This window comes from Vipera ursinii (assembly GCF_947247035.1).
Source record: "Vipera ursinii genome assembly, chromosome: 2".
NCBI lineage: Eukaryota > Metazoa > Chordata > Lepidosauria > Squamata > Viperidae > Vipera > Vipera ursinii.
In genome coordinates this window covers 58,939,499-58,959,515 of record NC_139513.1, presented here as the reverse complement: position 1 = coordinate 58,959,515, position 20,017 = coordinate 58,939,499, and the positions used below count along the sequence as shown (strand labels likewise).

At 39.4% G+C, this 20,017-nt stretch overlaps 1 protein-coding gene across 4 annotated transcripts; it reads right to left on the bottom strand.

Moving 5' to 3' along the window:
• Window positions 1–61: 61 nt before the first annotated feature.
• Window positions 62–18,615, bottom strand: ACTR8 (actin related protein 8). Of its 4 annotated transcripts, XM_083355701.1 has the most exons (14): window positions 18,382–18,607; window positions 17,139–17,309; window positions 15,529–15,639; window positions 15,237–15,341; window positions 13,166–13,339; window positions 12,117–12,210; window positions 10,715–10,847; window positions 9,805–9,958; window positions 7,917–8,012; window positions 6,820–6,960; window positions 4,075–4,339; window positions 3,729–3,892; window positions 3,059–3,167; window positions 62–351 (listed from the first exon to the last, which is right to left on the bottom strand). In XM_083355701.1, the coding sequence occupies exons 1-14, from the start codon at window positions 18,523–18,525 to the stop codon at window positions 326–328; spliced, it is 1,887 nt and encodes a 628-aa protein (XP_083211827.1). In that variant the 5' UTR covers window positions 18,526–18,607; the 3' UTR covers window positions 62–325. The 4 variants fall into 4 exon arrangements, with proteins under 4 accessions (XP_083211827.1, XP_083211826.1, XP_083211828.1 ...); XM_083355700.1 differs by lacking the exon at window positions 62–351 and having other exon boundaries at window positions 2,951–3,167; XM_083355702.1 differs by lacking the exons at window positions 62–351; window positions 15,529–15,639 and having other exon boundaries at window positions 2,951–3,167.
• Between the last annotated feature and the right edge of the window lie 1,402 nt (window positions 18,616–20,017).

Here is a 20,017-nt window from a genome sequence, read left to right as displayed (position 1 = left end):
TTATACTTTTACTGCTTTAATATACAAAAAACAAAACAAAAATTAAATACTGGTATAAAAGTTAATAAAAAGGAAGAAACAGGGAATAGTAAAATGCATAAATAAGACAATTACTTTTAATCAATGGATTACACAATGACCACATGTAATAATGTTTGTTTGTCGATCCAATATATCAGTAGAAAGCCAATGCAAAGGTGGAAAAGAAGCAATTATCTCCAGTCCAGAATTTTAAATCTAGTATAGAAGCTTCATCCCATTGGAGTAGCATAGTGGCCTAGAGGTGGAGCTCTCACTTCACAGTCAAGAGGCTATGAGTTCAATCCTAGGTCGTGGTAGATATTTCTCTCTCTGGGTGCAAAGAAAAAATAACTGCTATGAGCTTCGCATAGGCATCAGGAAGAACATCCAGCCAGTAAAATGCTCAGCTCCATTCAGTCACCCCGACTCTATCCCAATGCAAGGAATTACAGGATCATTAAAAGAAAAAATAATACAAGCTTCATCCCATAAAAGTAAAACCATCTTTTTGGTTACACCATGCAAAATAAATTGGTAAATGCCAGGTGTTTGATGTACAGTTCAGCATGACAGTCACATTCTGAATTTTTTTTCTGAATACCATATAAACAAATGTAGAAAAAATGATTCAAAACAAGATAGCGAGAAACTAGCCAAAAACACATTAAGTATGGTACTCCTTCTCCCATATTGCACTTTCAGATTACAGAATTGAAATTGACAGACAACCCTTAGCAAATTTACTGAGAACCTAATAAACATTTTCTTGAATTAATTTCAACTTTAGATGATAAGATGTATGTTCTTTAAAATGCTGTTGATTTGCTCAAATGGGATATTCTAACTCCTTGTTGCATATTTCTCATCAATAGTGATGTCTAATTTAGACATTAGTTGTCTTTATAATTGAACTATACTTACAAATGAAATTTAGAATTATTCCGAACTATCCAATAAAATTATTTCCAAATTTCTGATGCTATAGTGTTCCTATACTTAGGAAAGTGAACAGTAGCAATTGCATAACAGAGATGATTGCTAATTCATTTCCAGGCATTAAAAGGGCTGTGTAGGAGATGACCAGGCTGAGCCCGAGGGAGGAGTCAAATGTGTCATAAGTCATGAGTTCTTGCATGCCTGCAAGAGATCTAATTCTAGCCCAGAGAGCTTAAGCTTGCAATATATTTTTATACTCATTTGAACTGCCTTAAGGTCTACATAAAACTGCAGGCTGAGGTAATTCCATTGGCATCCTTCTGTCTTGAGAGACTATGGTATCGTGCTCTGGAAAGAGGTCCTAAAGCAGCACCTGGTGTGGCTAAAAAGGCCAATTCGAGAGTGGCAGTCCCACACTGAGGGCAGATACAATCTGTCCCCTGTCCAGCCCCCAGATTTCGCTGGTTCTGGGACTGCCTCTTTGCCTCAGCCCCGCCACACAAGTGTCTCTTCGAATTGGAGAAGGCCATGCTGCGTCTTTAGCCTCCAAGCTGAGCGATCAGAGGTCAAGGTTCCCCAGCTGTTAATGTCCATTCCCAAGGCCTTTAGATCCCTCTTGCAGATATCCTTATATTACAACTCTGGTCTCCCTCTGGGGCACTTTCCCTGCACTAGTTCTCCATACAGGAGATCTTTCGGAATCCAACCATCAGCCATTCTCACGACATGCCCAAGCCAGCGTAGATGTCGCTGTTTCAATAGTGTATACATGCTAGAAATTCCAGCACATTCCAGGACTGCGCTATTTGGAACTTTGTCATGCCAGGTAATTCATCATTTCAGCAATCAGTGTCCAGCATGCTGATAATAGATATATATCAACCCTAAACCAGCCAAATATGCTATTGATGGCCTGTCTGTGTGTGTGGATCTGAATGTGGAGAAACAACTCTGGTTTAATCCTGCAGAACTTGAGTGGCTGTAGATTTTAGCATCCTCCAGCTCCATCTTTAATCTTGGATGGGCAGTATTCAAATTTAGTGCCCAATCTGAATGGTTTTCAACACACAACTTCTGCTTGAAAAACATGAGGTCCTTGCGCAGCTCCATCTTGTGCAGCACTTGGGCCTTTCAGACAGCCACACGTGCTGTGGCTTGACTTCTGCAGTGTAGTCTACGCTGCCCTTGAATACCACTGCCACAACACAGGTAATGATGGGCATGCCTTAGTATGTCCTTCACAAGCTTCATTGCTCTCTGGAATAATATCCTACTTTCTTCAAAGATTTGTGTAACTCCTACTCTGATGGCAATCTCCCAAGACTTTGGATAGGGAAAATATGGTCCCCTTGTTGCATAGGTTTTTGGAATTAGAGTGTGTTGTCTAAAGGTATTTTTAAAATATAGTTCATATTATATATTTGGTGGGTCTGTTTTTGTGTGAGAAAGAAATGATAGAAATATAATTGTGAGTTATCCAGAGTTGCCTTGGAGTCAATCAGAATCTAAATCTAATGCAATAAAGTGACTTGCAGATGCTTGGAGAATGTGTGTATTTAGTAGCCAGGAAGTTTTGAAAGCTGTAATCTCTTGTACCAGTTCTGCCAACTGGCATAATAGGTACCCAGGTTTGGTGCTCTGAATGTGTGCACATTTTGGTTGTATTTTTGATTGGAGTTTTTTTAAAAAAACTGCTTGGTATTTTCTGTCACAGACTTCACTAAGATCATTATAAAACATTCAACGAAATAGTGTTTTTCAAACTTGGCAACTTTAAGATGTGTAAACATCAACTCCCAGAATTCCATAGCCAGCACGGCTGTCTGGCTAGGGAATTCTGGAAACATGGCGTGGCTGGTTCATGAATTCTGAGAGTTGAAGTCCACATATTTTAATGTTGCAAGTTTGAAAAACACTGGACTAGAGGAAAGGGTTTAGAGAAATCTTTACTAACATTATGCCTTATTTTTAAATGATTCCAGAGGAAACATAATTTAATCTGTTTAATTTATTTAAAACACAAAACTAGGGATCAGGGAAACATTCTATTTCTAAATAATACTGGATCACCACACAAACGCAGCTCTTTCACGTAACATACGGACACCAAAGCGCTGCCATTCTCGTTGATAAATCCAGAGCTCCTGTGTTGTATCTAGGCAGGCTAGAACAGCACCACCTTTCCAAGCAATCAAACGTGGATCCATATCCTAATATTAAACAGATACAAAAATACCATACAATTAAAATTTAAACATGAACCCATGGCCGATTCCTTGAACTTTTACAAATGTGGCTAAATTCTAAAGAACAGATAGAACCAACTTACTTTTGGGGAAAAAACTATATTTTTATTTTACTGACTACCCCAAAGTCTGTCATTGCTTCAATTGTCAAACAGATTCCAGTGAATGCATAGACCAATTCAATACCTATTAGTATAATAAAACTGGTGCTACAAGTAGTAATTATCTACAAGGAGTATGCACAGAAGATTTTGCCGATCCCAAGTGTACTTCTGTACTTCCAACTGCCATGGGTATATAATTCTAGAAAGCCCTTGAATGGTGCAGTTGAGCCTTTGGGAGATGTGGCGATCTCAACCTATGCTCACAGCAGTACTGTGAGTGAAGCATCCCTCTGAATGGAACAGAGAGCCTATTACTCATATCAAAATGTGTTTGACTACTGCATAATTAATTCCCTTACATTATCTAGCTTTATTCAGCTGCTCTCCTATTTGAAAATCTGCACAATCCATACAAAGATACCTTTGGTCTTGTAATGACTTCTACATTTTCAACAACTCTTCTGAAAGAAGGAGGCATTTTGTTGAGAATTCTGTGTTGAAGAAATTCTTGAGCTTTGTGGAACATTAAACCACCTCCAACTACAAGGATTGAACTGTACATTTTCTTTTTGGTATCATCTGATGCTAGAAAAGTGCACATGAAAGAACTGTAAATAAACTGTAACAAACAAATTAGAAATATAATTAATACAGTAATTGAAAAAATAAGTCTTTTATATACACTGATGAAATCTACTATGACTAGCATAAATCTTGCCTGAAACAATTAGTATCACATATCACACAAAGTAATACAGTTTTCTTACCACAGCAGTCAATGCTGTGCAGAATTGCTTTGTCAAGGCCTAAAGCTTTCCCTTCAAATTGAGATACAGCAGTTTTTCGGGACATGTGAGTTGTTAGCATTTCTTCAGATTCATTTCCACCAATAATGCAGTCATTATGAGAACTGCCTAAGTCCACTTCCGAAGGATAAACATTTTCAGCAACACTTGAAGATTGGCCTCGGAGATCTCCATCAAATCCACCCAACTTGGTCATGGATTTTCGATCAGCTGTTGCTTTTGCAGACTGGAAAAAAACAAGCTTATTTTTCAATAAAATTCTGCCCATAACTCAGGCTGAAGAACACCTAAAGGCTCAGTGCTATTTCTGTTCCTCCAAGTTTACTTCCTAATTAGTCAGACCCAATTCTTAATGTAAAAGGCCCAAGAAACTGTATTTACTGCTCCAAAACCATAGTTATCTATACCATTGGATGAGAACTGACAATACACAATTGATTCATAGATTTTCATGGATACAAGTATGTAGGTCTTGGCGTATTCGGGTCTTTTCTCGTGTAAGATTGATAGTGTCTTGGCGACGTTTCGACGAGGTCCCACTCGTCATCTTCAGGCACAAGCACGAAGCCGAAAACACCAGCCTGAAGATGATGAGCGGGACCTCATTGAAACATCGCCAAGACACTATCACACACACACACACACACACACACACACACACACACACACACAAACACACATATATATCAGGATAGTTGACCACAAAAATCCACAATACCATTAAAAAAATTCACAAACTTTTTTATTCATCAATAAGTTGCTGTTGAAAACAAGGAAATACATGAGCTGCAAATGACTACAGATGAGGCTGCTAAAAAGTAAAAGAATACAGAGAAGAGCAACAAAGATGATTGGGGGACTGAAGGCTAAAAGAAAGGAAGAACAGTTGCAGGAATTGAGCATGTCCAGTTTAATGAAGAGAAGGACGAGGGGGGACATGATAGCAATGTTCCAATATCTAAGGGGCAGCCACAGAGAAGAGGGAGTCAAGCTATTCTCCACAGCACCTGAAGGCAGGACAAGAAGCAACAGATGGAAACTAATCAAGGAGAGAACCAACTTAGAACTAAGGAGAAATTTCCTGACAGTTGGAACAATTAATCAGTGGAACGACTTGCCTCCAGAAGTTGTGGGTGCTCCAACACTGGAAGTTTTTAAGACACTGGACAGCCATTTGTCTGAAATGGTATAGGGTTTCCTGCTTGAGCAGGGATTCTAACTCTGTTACGCTATTCTGTTATTCTGTTATATCTTGGAAATGATTAGCATTTGCCTAGGTGGGAGGATTTGTATAGAGCATGGCTGGCTCAGGAATTCTGGGAGTCAAAGTCCATAGGTCGTAAAGTTGCCATAGTTGCCCACCCCTGGTTTAGTGAATAGTAACCCTTTTTCTAATACTTAAACAAGACTTTCCTTCCTTTTCATTCTTTCCCTGTTAGTTACATTTTTCCCATCCTTTCACATCTAGTTATGGTACTAAAAGGAGAGGGGGGGAATGTGATGGTATCTACAGGGGTGTAATCAAAATAGATATGATGGAAGATGGGGCATGCCCTCTTGTTTATATGTATACGTGTGTATGTATGTATGTAAAATCAATTTACCTAAAAAGTGGCATCATATTACCATCTTGACTCCCCCACACTGGGTGAATGTGTGCATTTGTACCTCTATGTTTTTATATTATTATGCATCTGTGAGAGAAAATGGTTGGTAGAAGTGGGACATCAATAATTTTATATATATGGGTACTTTGTTTTACAATTTAAATAATTCAATTAATATGAATATGTGGGTTTTTTTATCCATATCCTTCCTTTTCCATGTGGCTTCTGGCAGGGGTATATATACATATATAACAGTGTCTCATACATATTTTGGGGGGCAAACTCAAGGATTAGTTTCTGCTAGAATTGGCAAGGTTAGGTTGACAAAACAGACACTCTGATTGCAAAGAATGTTTTATCTCCAGCTCCCCTCCCCGCCTATTCTTTTTGGGGAGGCAATTTTAAATTTAGGATATTCTTTTTTGTAAACATGATGTATTCTTCTTGCCTAGACTGGATATCCTCAGTGTAGCCAATAATTACATCCATTCAACTCAATTCTATAACTTCCAAATAGGAATTTTGATTTTACTTAAAAAAACCCTGAAAAAGAAGTATTAAAGCATCATAGTTATTATAGTTCATGATAGTTAAATACTGTAAATGAACATGTAAGCACACAAGCACAATTACACATAAAGAGATTGTGCCAACTGTAATCGCTGTCTCTTGCCCTCTTTGGCATGATTGCAAGAACATCTAAACTGTCTACTTTAATTTTAAATTATGTGCAGTTTCTTATGACATCTGTGTATTAAACACTAGATAATCTTATAGATAGCTGAAGCAAGCCAGCTTTATAAACTACAATTATTAGCTGAAAAAGCATGCTTAAGTTATAACCACCATATGTAGTTGAGACACCCTGATCTGACTATATTCTTATCCTCATAATCTGATACCTTTCCGATCTGCTGGTCTATATTATCCTCAGTCAACATAGCAATGGGCACACAGAAATTCTAGCCCAACCTAGCTGGGGAATGCCAGAACATGGCAGGTCATATCAATACAATTCATCTACCAATTCTCTGGAGGAGACACCAAATTCATTGTATGCAGGGGGGGGAAATAAAAGGAGAAAGCCACGCACACACACCTGCTCTTGCTTACTTTGTGTAGCTAAGAGATAATGTTCATCATGGGGGTCCTCAGGATCACCTTGAGACCTATGCTGCAAAACTATCATTTTCTGACCCACAATTCCAAAGGTTGCTGGATAAAATAGTGCCATTGGAGCCTAATTGTGAAAGAGAGGAAGAATTTCAAATTATTGTAAATATCTATAGATTCATCTATCTTCATTGCAGTTGGATTACAATTAAACAACCTATGATTAAATAATTTCTCTCAGCAGAATATGTAGATCAAAATATTTAATATTTTTTAGTAAAAGGTGAAAGATTTATACAATCTGAGGAGAAACCAGAGTTTCCCCTTCTCTTCTCCTTCCCCTATTTTCCTACTTTCTTTTGTATTTTATATTATAAACTAATAAAAAGGACCCTCAAAATGAAATATTTTTTTTTTTAGATTTACAGCCCACTTTTTGTACAGGAGCTCAAGATGGCATAAACTTGTATGCACCTCTACATATGTAGTAGAGGAATTATGTGGTAAACTGAAAGAATGCAAGACTAAGAATGTATGAATTACTGGCAATAGTTAACTGACTCAAAAGCTGAAGGTATGGAGGAACTGGAACCACAGGATTATTTAGTCTGAATAATAATAATGAAGGATATCATCAATCCTCCTTTTTTGCAGCCAGCAACCTCCCCTGTGTGCAAGCTATTTCCCCAACCAAAGAATATTGGACAAGAAGATCATTTTTTTTTGCGAGTCAGAAGAGAGCGATGTTCTCATTATTTCCCAGGGAAGTTTATTTTAATGTTTTTCTAAAACTCCAAATATAGTCCTTGGCCAAATTACCCACAATTTAGATGGCAGGTAGCACACAGTTCACCATGGACTACCATCCAATGTGATCTTGCTACCCTGGAATAATAAACACGGGAACAGTAGCAGTTTCCAAGTTCCACTCTTTCCCATCTTCGTAATGTACAAGGCTTGAACCAATGCAAAACATTTTGATGGGACATTTCTAATGGAACTTTTTTTATTTAAAGCTCAAAAGAAAAGCAATGTTTTGTTTCGTTCAAAGCACTATAAGGGATGCACCTCACAGTCTTTTACCTGTAACTTTTCATCTCCTAAGCGCAACTGATACAACAAAGCTGGAGAATCTGGGTGACGGACTTGAAACTCATGATCTTTCAGTCCAGATAAATCCTAATAATAAAAGAAGGTGTAAATATTTTATAGATTTAACTATGCATGTATACTCTGAAGTAACATACTGAATGAAGTGTTACTGGGTTGTTGTTCATTTCGTGCCTTCAAGACACAAAAGTGGACTGCCTGGACAATTCCCTGTAGTTTACTTGGCAAGATTTCAAAAGTGTTTTACCACTGCCTCTTTTCTAGTGATTGGCCCCAAATCATCCAGCTAAGGCAGCAGTTATCTAAGGCAGCAGTTCCTAACCTTTAGGTCTTGGCAGCCTAGCTCGGGGGGGGGGGGGAGAAGGGAACCGGGCCTCATGAGTGGCATGCCAGTGCACACATGCGCAGCTCGATTTGCACAAACAGCGGGCCAGCACGCGCATGTGTATACGTGCGCAGATACACCGCTTGTGCGGCCTGGTTCCAAACAGGCCACAGCCTGGGCGTGGGCCACGGCCTGGAGGTTGGGAAACCCTTATCTAAGGGAAGTCTAGAACTTATGGTATCCCAATTTCTAGTCTGATGCCTTACCCACAAAACCAAATTGGTTCTCTGAAGTTTGGCTTAAATGAATTCAACTCTCTCAAAAGTAATTTGGACATCATAGCCAGGTAAGTGAATAATTACCTTTTGTCAAGTGTTTTTGTTAATAGTTAATGAAGTAAAGGTTGATGATTTATCAATCTGTGGGAAAAACGCCAGTAACAGATTTCTCAGGAAGCTAAGCTAGTAGTTTCCTGAGAAATCTATTACTGGTGGTTTTTCCACAGATTAATAGCTTAGCTCTGTGGTAGTGAACCTATGGCATGCGTGCCACAGGTGGCACGCAGAGCCCTCTCTGTGGGCACATGCGCCGTTGCCCCAGTCCTAGGCCTTCAGCTGAGTTTTCCGCCATGTGCAAAAAAAAAAAAAGGTTCAATCAATTTCAACCTATCGCGGGGAAAAAATATCTCGCAAAGTTGGAATTGATTGATTGAACTTTTTAGTCCCACCCAGCCTGCCGTTACCACCGCAGCCCCGCCTACCCAATGGGCCACACCCAGCTAATTGGCCACACCCACCCGGCACCCGACGATACATAAGTGCGTTTTGGGTTGCAGTTTGGGCACTCAGTCTCTAAAAGGTTTGCCATCACTGGCTTAGCTAGTAATAGCCAAAGAAGTTATTTTTTTTTTAAAAAACTTATTAAAGAGTCCATCAAACTGTGAAAGGTTTTTTCTGTGATGTAACTTTTGACAACATTAAACAAGTACATTAGCAATGATTTTGCAGCTGAGGCCCACCTTTCCTTCTTGACAGCAAACATATCTAAAACTCCTTCCTCTTTCTCACCCCCCCCCACAAAACAACCCTGTGAGGTGGGTTGGGCTGATAGTGACTAGCTCAAAGTCATCCAGCTGACTTCCCTGCCTAAAGCAGGACTAATCTCCTGGTTTCTTTTTTCCCCTTTTTATGACCCTGTAGTTCCCTAACTGAGGGTAGAGTTAGTGTGGAGGTGAGAGTTTACTAGCTGGATGCCCTTCCTGACATCTAGGAGTTCGCAGAAGATATTTTTTACTTTGTGCCCTAGGAGTGAAACATCTGCCACTACCCAGGATTGAACTCTCAGCCTTCTGAGTGGGAGGTGAGAGTCTTCACCACTAAGCCATCACAATTCTTACTTCTCCCTTTTCAGTGTCATAAACTGTATACACATTAGCCTTATAAACTTCCAGATGCGTTCTCCATACATTTTAAAATGCCTCAGTCGTAACAGACTTTGGCCTAAAAAAATGCAAAGCCTGACAGTTTTAGCTCTTACCTGGTCTAAATGGCAAAATGTTTCTTTTAAGTGTTGGAGAAGAAGACAGTCTGTCTTCTTAACTAGCTGGCAATCTCTATAAGGAAACCCAGCTCGCTGCATAAGCCAATAAAAACATCTTGATATGTCAGAGCCACCATATGTAAGACGTAACCTAAAAAAAGAAAAAAAAAGCCCACACACAGTTGTAAGAACATCGGCTTTTTCAGAAGAAGCTATTTAACTTGAAGAAAGTAATTTAAAAACATTTAGAAGAAATGTTACAGCCATGATTATTAATCCAGTCATTTATTTGGTCCAATATGTATGCTGCTGTACCAACATGGGATATTAATCTTTGATTTTCCAACACAAAAGTTGCAGTAATTTTAAAGAATATTTCAGATTTTTTTTTAAAAAAAAGGTACTTAAAAGAGCCTTATAAAGTGCAGTTAGTCATTGACGTACGACTGTAGTTTAGCCCTACAATTAAGAATGTAAATCACGAAGGTCATAAAGCGGGTCACCACATTACTGGATCTAATTTTATGACCATTTTTGCAGCAGTCGTTAAGCAAACCAATTGTTCACTAAGGACTGGCTTTTGCCAGAAACCAGAAGTAAACACTGGATTCTGACAAAAATATAAACCAGAGTTATGTGACAGCAAGGCCCTGCAAATGCCCATAAAAGCAGCTCGCTTGCCAAGTGCCCAAAATGCGGTCAAATGACCACGGGGGTCAATGTTGGAACTTTAAAATGGGACATTAGTAATTTTGGGGAGGTTCACTGAAACTTCAAACGGTCACTCAACAACTGGCTATAATTGAGGATTATTTGCACAGGATCCTTTGGCCTGGACAAAATGTTAAATTTTACTAAAAAAATTTAAATGTGTGTAAAATGTTTGCTCCGAACTTATGATTGTTACCTGGTGTTATGATGTGAAACCCCATCTTCAACGCAGCAGATGCTTGTCTTCTGATCCCCCACATCAACAACACATGCACTGCCTAAACCACTTCCAAAAGTAGCACATACAGATTCTTGATGCACGACTATTCCTAAAAACAAAAGGATGCTGTAAATGCTAATACAATACTATTGTACAAAGATAGCTTTGCATTTGTCATACGCCACAGAACAATTTACAAATACCACTTTAGAAAACTCTGTTTATGTCTCCATTGTCAAAGAAATAAGAAATGTGCTTGATTCCACCTGTGTCTTTTGTCAATTGGTCAACTTATGCAGGAAATCTATCTGTGTTCCATGATTCTTTATTTCCCAACTAATCACTGTCATTTATATAAACTTTGCCTCTCGTTAAAAAAGGATGGCCTGTTCTTTTCAGGCCTAAGACTGCATTGCTCCTCTATTCTTGGAAATAGATTTGAGAACTACATTCAAACTTTGGTGGTGGCAGGCACAATACAGCTCTGCTAATTTAAGGCTAAAGCTTAGTATATAAAGCTAGCAGTGAGATAATCTAATCCAAGAAACAAGATGTAGATTTGCATGCCTCTTTCAGTTGCCATGCCACTTTTTGTTCCCAAGTGTGTGGTTGCTTAAGACTCACCCACAAACAGAGCTGGTTGGTTAGCACACAGTACAAGTTGCTTTTATGGCACAGCCCTGCTTTTCTGAAACCAGAGGATGGACTGTGAGGAAAAAGCGAATCATGTTTGACAAATAAAACTTTATAACTGGGAGGCAACTGGTGATTGTGCAACCATTCCCCTTATAAATCTTATAAAGTGTAGGAGAGAGACGGGCAAGCCTTGGGGAAGAGTCAAATCCGGACTTAGTCTAGAATCCCTATGTGGGCACAAGAGGGCAAAGTTCAACACATGCACACCTGAATGCCCTTGAACCTTATCTAGTCTTACCCACATGCAAACCTTCAAGTCTGAGAAGATTGTTATATATACAGTAGGCTTGAGCAATAAAGCAGCTAAATGAACTCTTCAACTCTTCAGTGGTTTCTTAAGAAACTACTACCCACTCTTTCCTGGAATATACAGTAGAAAATACTTCAGAACTTTTTTGGCAATGTAAGTAAATAATAAAGGGAAGGCTCTGTTAAGTCAGTTAAAAAGGTTTACATTGCGTAGACATCCTCTAGATAGGTTTAAATCAATACAATTCCATCTTTAGAGCCAGACTTGCATCTCAGTTTGGCAGCTGAAAACGATGGATTTATCACTAGATGGATGCATGGCATCCATCCATTATCACAAAGATAATCCGAAGTCACAAAACAATTGTGATTGAAAATGCATAAATTAGGATAATTTAAAACAACATGGTAGCAGATTATAGTGATTTATTACCTGAAAAGCCCATTTTCAGGAGAATCATATTTACTATTTCTTTCACATGCTTCTTATTATAGATGTCTGGAATTAGTAAAATACATCTGTAATACTGAATAAGAGAAGGAAAAAAAAAGAGAAGACAGCATCATGTGACAGAATGACCAATGGGCATGGGACAATTAAATAATAACAGGCAGATGAAATAAGTTTATTGTTTCGGTAAATGTTAATGTCAGCAATTAAATAAATACAATAATTTAGATAGCCATGAAATGGTTATGTTGGCTCAGGAATCCTGGGAGTTGAAGTCCACGAGTCATAAAAGAGCCAAGGTTGTCTACCCCTGGTCTGGTAGGTGATGGCGGGGGTGGGTGGGTGGGGAGAGATCCAGCTGGCAGCCTCTTCTTTGTGGGATACTGCAGGGCTCAGTATCCTTTCTTCTTCTCTTTAACATCTACATGAAGTCACTAGGTGCAATCATCCAACTGTTTGGGAGCAGGTATCATCAATATGCTAATGATACTCAGCTTTATATCCTCCCAGCCCATTGACTGCCTGAATTACACCATGGGGGCTCTATCTCGTTGCCCTGAGTCTGTCAAGATGGGGCGCAATAGGCTTTAGTTCAGGGGTGTCAAACTCGCAATGTCACGTGACGTGTTGCGACGTAGCGTGACTTTTTTTTTGCCATTGCTGGCAATGGGGTGGGCGCGGTTTTGCTATGATATATCCGGCCCGCGGCTGGCAGTTTGACACCCCTGCTTTAGTTCAACTCAAGCAAGATGGTGCTTGGCTGCTATGTGTTTATTTTTATATCGTGTATTCTGTATATTCTGTATTTTATTTATTTTATGGTAAGCCACTTAAGAGTTATATATGTGAAATGGGAGGCTATAGATATTGAATAGCTAAATTATCATTATAGATAATCTTGAGGATGGGCTATATGTAAGAAAGCGATGCCAATGAACATGGTATATGTCCTCAGGGTATATTAATGGTAGTAATGATGGTAGAAAGTTGACTGTCATTGTTACATTCACTTGACATTAATCATTGTTCACCTTCAAATCTTTCAGAGATATTTCTAGATATTTCTGAATTGCATACGACCATATGACCTCAAGATCAGCAAGGACTGCAGTAAGGGAGCCCCCAGGCCCTAAGTGAAGGTTCAGCTGTCCCCGCCGAATAGGCCAATGAACACTGTAACAGTCCAGAGGATTAATATATAATGCCTGAAAAGGATAAAAAGAAACAAGCAAAATATAGTTTCTATTAACTAGGAACAGTTTTAATTCTGCTGATGGTGTTATAATATGTAATATTAACATATTATATTATATTTTAATATTTTACTGTATAAGGATTTATTTATTATTACATTTATTCACCATCCATCTCTCACCTGCAACTCTAAATATAAATAAAACATTTCATGCAAAATTTGATCACAAATATTTGGAATTTCCACATATTCTACTAGCCTAAATATGGTATACTGTCAAAATGAGGCTGCAGCTGATGTGGGAAGGAGCCAGAGTCAATATGGATTGAAACCACAATATTATGTAGCTATCTGGACATGTTCCATTCCTCTGATCAACTTTCTCTCCTTTGTGGCATAGCATCTTTTTCTCTTTCTTTGTGCTACTTGAAATGAAATTAAGTCTAAAGTCACGTCCTCTGTCAAACTATAATGTGGCTACCTACCCTTTTTCTTTTTTTATATACAGGTAGTCCTTGACTTACAACAGTTCCTTTAGTGACTGTTCAAAGGTACAACAGTGATGAAAAAAGTGACTTATGACCATTTTTCACACTTAAGACCATTGCAGCATCCCCATGATCAAAATTCAGATGCTTATAAACTGGTTCATATTTATGACGTTTACAATGTCCCGGGGGGTCACATGGTCAGCTTTTGTGACCTTCTGATAGGCAAAGTAAATGGGGAAGCCAGATTCATTTAACAACCATGTTACTAAGTTAACAACTGCAGTGATTCACTTAACAACTGTGGCAAGAAAGATCGTAAAATGGGACAAAATTCACAACAAATGTTTCACTTAGCAACATAAATTGTGGACTTGATTGTGGTTGTAACTTGAGGACTATCTGTACATTGCTTTTTTAATTGGAGAGAGAACAGGACAGAATACATTATATACAAATGACCGCTGCACAATTACACATTATTTAAAAATACATAATATTTTGCCTATTTGGGTGTGCTGGTGAATACGTTTGCCTTTACTTCCAAATTTAGGACCATTTATTTGCCACTAGTGCTATAAGTCACAATGACCAGAGAAGCAGAAAGAAAAATGAGTCAGAACTGAAAGAATAAAGAAGTAAAAAAAAACATATATAGCAACTCCAAGAAGGTTCCCCCAAAAGGCAGAACAGAGTAGCAAGTAAATGAGAAAGGCAGTGCTGAAATTGGGGAAAAACATAATTTTTTTATGGCATGATCTCTGCCTGTCCTTAATGGAGGGGAAAATTAACTGACTCTTGGATGACAATGGTCACAAAACTAATCAGAATTAATACTGAGCTTGAAATTCTTTGACAAATATCACTGTTGTGCCGCATCACATTTGTCTCCAAAAGTTGTTTCAGAAAGTGAATGCTGCATGTGTCTGCCATTCTTTAAGCAGCAGAGTTTTTTTCCCTTTAGATAGACATGCTGGAATAAAGATATTTATTTATAAACTATGGTTTTGGAGAACATTACTAGATCAAGCAACTTTTTCAGGATATAATGAAGACCAACTGCCCCCTTGAGGCAACAACTGGTAAGCAGAAATTTACATTGTGAATGTGGTGTTTGTAGATGATTGAAGAAGAAATGAAGAAATGAATTATGCTTGAGAGAAATAGAAGAAACCAAAGACAACAGACAGGATGGATGAAAATGATCATAGGGATGTTCTTGAAAGAACTGTAGAATCCCACTGAAGACAGATTGGAATCATTTATCCTTACTGGAGCAGGAATTGGCCTCTAAGCAAAGGCAATTTATGATTGCATCAAGTCAAAATAGACCTCTTAAAAGTTGCATACAGTTTAACAACTTTTAAAGCAAAATTACACACATAACTTTAGTGTAGTGAGGGGGGGAAAAAGCCCTACCTCTTCACCAACAACATATTCTGGGTGATGAGTAGTATTTGTCCATTTTGCCCCAGAGCTGTGATCTAAAATAGCAGGTCTCATTTGTCTGTTGTAAGATCGGATCTAGAATAAACATTGAAAGAAATCACTTAAAAATGAAATGTCATGCTATAGACAAAAAATAATCTTTAAGAATGCAAGACTGTTCACTTGAAATCCATAGTCATTGAAGACAATCCTGACAGTGCAATTAACGGAAACTTTGGTGAAACATGCTATTAGTATTAACTACAGTTTATAAAGGAGGTACCTGATCAGGTGATATAGGTGTACGTCTGGCACCATTTGACATCTTCTTAGACCATATTGCTTGGTCAACCATTTTAAGCCCATTTTGCCTTTGTTCAGTACTTTCTGGTTTCTAAATAAAATCAATCAGTAATTCAGATTGCTTCCAAACCTAGAACTAATTATTTTGTATCAGTATTTCAGAAACTAATATACAAACAACAATCTATTACTTTTTAAAAAACAAAAAACTAACCAATATCATTATATAAAAATTCAAACTTTCACATTTTGTATTTCATTATTTCCCCCACAAAATGGCTAGTAAATTGATACCTAGGCTAAAAAAAGCAGGAAACAATTGACTGTCATTTTTCAATTGTTAAATTGAAATTTAAAAATTTGTTGATTTATAGATTTGGCAACTATAAGTAGGTAAAGGAGGCCTTACCAGGTGAAGAGGGACTAGCCACCATGTGGCCAGAACCAATCCCTCCAGCTAAAAATAGTGAAGATGGACTGGGCAACATTAGAGTTAGACTGAACCTTGTTTGTCATTCTGGGACTGCCTGAACCACCACAACAATTGCTGGAATAACCTGAGCCAAATGTTTGTCCAGATGTGCCTGCTTTTGCTCTATAGCAGGGCTGAGACTTTGGGGCTGTGTGATGAGGAAATAATTTGAGATTAACTCTTTAAATGTAACCTCTTCTGTCAGTAATCAAACTAACTGTTGTGTCCCATTTCATTATCCACACAGGCCATCCTAGCACACTGACTGCTGCCAATCCCGCCTCAACCACCTGCAGAGATAGGAAAGTCCCAAAACTATGACTGAAGAATGGTAATAAAGGATATCCTTTCATTTTGTTCACTTCCCCTATCTTGGTGAACCATCCCTACCCTCATCAAAATTGTGTGTCTGGGAACTTAGGAAGGCTTTCTCAGTGGCATTCTGTAGGAATGATTATTGTGATAATATTATAGACATTACACCTGCTGCACCTGATGTAGCAAGGGCCTCTAATTTAATATGGAGGAAATTCCTTCTGAATAAGATTCTTGTTTTGGCAGTCAGTTGGAGGGTTTAGATATATATTGGTTATTGGATTTTGGACTGTTTATTAATACAGATTCCTGCAGCCCTGACTCATCTAGTAACAAGGAGATACTATCAAAGTTTTATGTGGGCAACAGTCTGTGACAATATGACTCTTATGGTCTAAGTTCAGAGCTTTCCTTAAAGCAGAAATACTATTATTGACAAAATATATCCTGCAGCCTAAGGATAAAAAGCATGGATACCAAATGTAGAAACCAGATAATATAACAAAACTTTAGCTTTCACCAATTTGAAAAACATACAGATAATCTATTTATATCCTATTGATGATGGCAATTCAATAAAAGCCATTTGTATTCCCCAAGAGTCTCCAGGGTGGAGTAAATCTTAAACCATCTCTTGTCTTATTTGTTAGGCACAGTGCACAAGTAGAAATCACAGCCGTAGATGCGAAAGGATTGGAAAACATCACACATTTATCATACTAGAACAAGCCATGAAAATAATATATTTCATATAAGCAACAACTGATTCAGTTTCATGTAAGACCCAAATATTGAAGACTTACATTGAGTCCTTCTCTTAGAAGCCAACTGTCTTTGTATGAGATTTGTCCTTGTTGTTTATGTCTTCTTGCAATGATGTGAGGGATGCTAACAGGAAGTGTATCTGTGGCTCTTCCAATCCTTAAAGTCATTGAGCCAGGATGTATAACAATAATGAAGTTGCTCTGGATTTGCTAAAAATAATAAAATAATAATCCTCATTTTATCTGAAAACAATTTTCTATGACAATATTATAAATCAAGTTTTTTCCACTGTAAGCTACCCCAGTCCTGCAGCCATTCTTTGTATGTGTTAATCTCCAGGCCTTTGACCATCTTAGCGGCTCTTCTCTGAATTTTTTCCAAACTCTCAAAATCTTTTTTGTGATATGGTGACCAAAATTCACTGCAGTATTCCAGGTGTGGTCTTATGAGGGTTTTATAAATTAGTACTAATACTTTGCGTGATCTTGATTCTATACCTCTGTTTATACAACCCAGGATTGTATTAGCTCTTTTGGCTGCTGCTGCACACTGCTGGTTCATAGTCAAGATATCGCCCACTAGGACTCCAAGGTCCCTGCCTGTTTTTGAGCCAGGTCTCACCCATCTCTACTTGTACCTTTGATTTTTCCTGCCTAAATGTAAAATTTTGCTTTTCTCCACATTGAAACTCATTTTGTTGGACAGGGCCCATTGTTCAAGTTTGTCAAGATCTTTTTGGATTCTGAGTTTGTCTTTTGGGGCGTTGGGGTATTTTTAAAGAAACGCTCAAATCTGGATTACCAACGTGAACGACTATAGAAAGCATTCCTTTCTGCAACTAAACTAAACTAAGGGGAATACTTGATCAAACTGAACTCAAGTCCTGATGGCTACACGGACGCATCCACTCTTTGAGAGGCAGCCCACGCTACTTCCGGGTTGATGCTTGGCTTCCCAGGCTTAGTTGAGCCCCAGAGATCTTCCGGGTGGCCTACTAGGACAATACAACCGTGTGTGTGTGTGTGTGTGTGCGCGTGTGCGCGTGTGTGGGGAAGGTAGGTAGGTAGGTGTGTTTGTGTGTGGTGTGTGTGCAGCTGCCGGGGCAACAGAAAAAGCAGGCCTGAATTATCGAGCGCCTGCCAAGAAAGCTTTCCACTTCCCTGGAGGCTTCCTGCACGCTGTCTCGGCGGAGGCGAGGCCGGCTGCGAAGCCTCGGCGTTGGAAAGGGCCCGGGGATGGCGCGATTGAACCTGACTCTTGTGCGCCGGCCGCAGGGCTCACCTCTTGCAACGAGTCGGGGACGGCGGCAGGGACGATGGGCCTCTTGGCGCCGCGCTGCTCCTTCTCCTTGTCGCGCTCTTTGTCTTTCCCGTTCTCTGCGGCCGCCGCAGCGGCAGCAGTTTCTCCCTTCTCCGCCTGGGTCATCTTCTGTCTCGTTCGCTCGCCCGCCCGCCCGCCGAGCGAAGGGCCGGCCGGGACTCCTCCTCCGAAGGGAAGCGGCGGCGAGAGCAGGCGCCCGCCCCTGCCTCACCCGCGAGGTAGGCTGGAAGAGCGGGACCTCGGTTCCTCCGGGGGATCGAAACGATCCCGGGATGGTTTTGCCTCCGGGTGACGGGGAAACGAGCTGTCGATCACGGCCGGCTTTTTTTTTTTTTAAGGGCCTTGGTGCGCCGCCTTCTCAAAAAGGCCTTTCCCGGTTCCTATTTCCTTTTCGTAGGTACAGCAAAACAGCGAAAGCTGCTCAGAGGGGCGGCCCTTCTGTTGCCGGATGCACAACTGATGCCACCTCCAAGGAGTGCATTGTTTTAAAAGTGGGTGAAGCTACAACCCAGCTTGACAAAAGGTGAAATTGACGACTTTTTGTCACCTGCAAGGCTTAAGTAAAGCATTGGGCCTCTGAAATGAAAAAGGAAACAAATGCTTGGCCTTATTTACTTTTGGGGAGGCCCAAAACCGGGTTCATTAGTGGCCCACAAGACATTGTAATAAAGTATAATCATATTTCACTCGGCTTTGCCTTAGTTCAGTGTTGCTTAACCTTGGTCACTTGAAGCTGTCTGGACTCCTCGACTTCCCCAGCCAATATTAAGGAATTCCCGGAGTTGAAGTCCACAGTTTCAAATGGCCAAGGTTGAGAAGCACAACCTTAGCAGATAGTGTGAACTCAGCTGCTGAAGTTAAGAAGTGAAATGGATTTTTAAGTAGGAGCGTGCACCATAATGCCAATTTGTTTGGTTTCAAACCAAACTACACCATCCTGGAGGTTCTGCTGAACTGTCATTACTGGTACCTAGCATAACCCATCTAACAAATTGCTTCCTGCATTCTCAGTACCTCCGTTTCATCACTTTCAGTGTCCCAATGTAGCAAATCTAGTTGGCCTGTCTTTTCTTGCCCACCCACCAATTTTCCCAGTTCCTCCCCTCAGTTTTTTTTCACTTTTCCCATTTCCCCTCCCACCCAGAACAAAACTTTGTTTCACAAATACAAAATGTTGTTACAGGTATAATTAAAACTTGTATCCATGTTAATTCTGTGCATGAAATGGCTCATGAACAGAAAGTTTGGGACATCCCTATTCACAAATACCTGAATTTTGGGGGTTTTTGGTATTTCACCCAAGATAGGTTTTTTTAATAATAGGAACCAGCTATGAGCAAATAATGTAGTTTCTGCCTTTAGAAAAATACACGATTTTTCTTGCAAGTTTTAAGGGGGAAAAAATCCCTGTTGTTCTTCTGTTGAGTCATTATTTCAAGCCAGTTCACCTCTTATTGCTAAAATGCCCATAGCACCCACCAGGTCCCCTGCTTCACTTTTTAAGCCACAGAAGAAAAAAACAAAGAATTCCTGAAAGAATGGCATCTACACCCTTAACTCTATCATCATATTTAAAAAGAGAAGAGAAAAATTATAA

Bases quoted from the DNA above. Each gene is read 5' to 3' on its own strand.
- ACTR8 (XM_083355700.1), bottom strand. From the start codon at position 18,525: ATGACCCAGGCGGAGAAGGGAGAAACTGCTGCCGCTGCGGCGGCCGCA. The intron at 15,640-17,138 runs GTAAGTCTTCAA...GATTTTATTTAG, and splicing joins TTCTAAGAGAAGGACTCAAT to AAACCAGAAAGTACTGAACA. The intron at 3,168-3,728 runs GTATCTTTGTAT...GTTTAATATTAG, and splicing joins AAGTCATTACAAGACCAAAG to GATATGGATCCACGTTTGAT.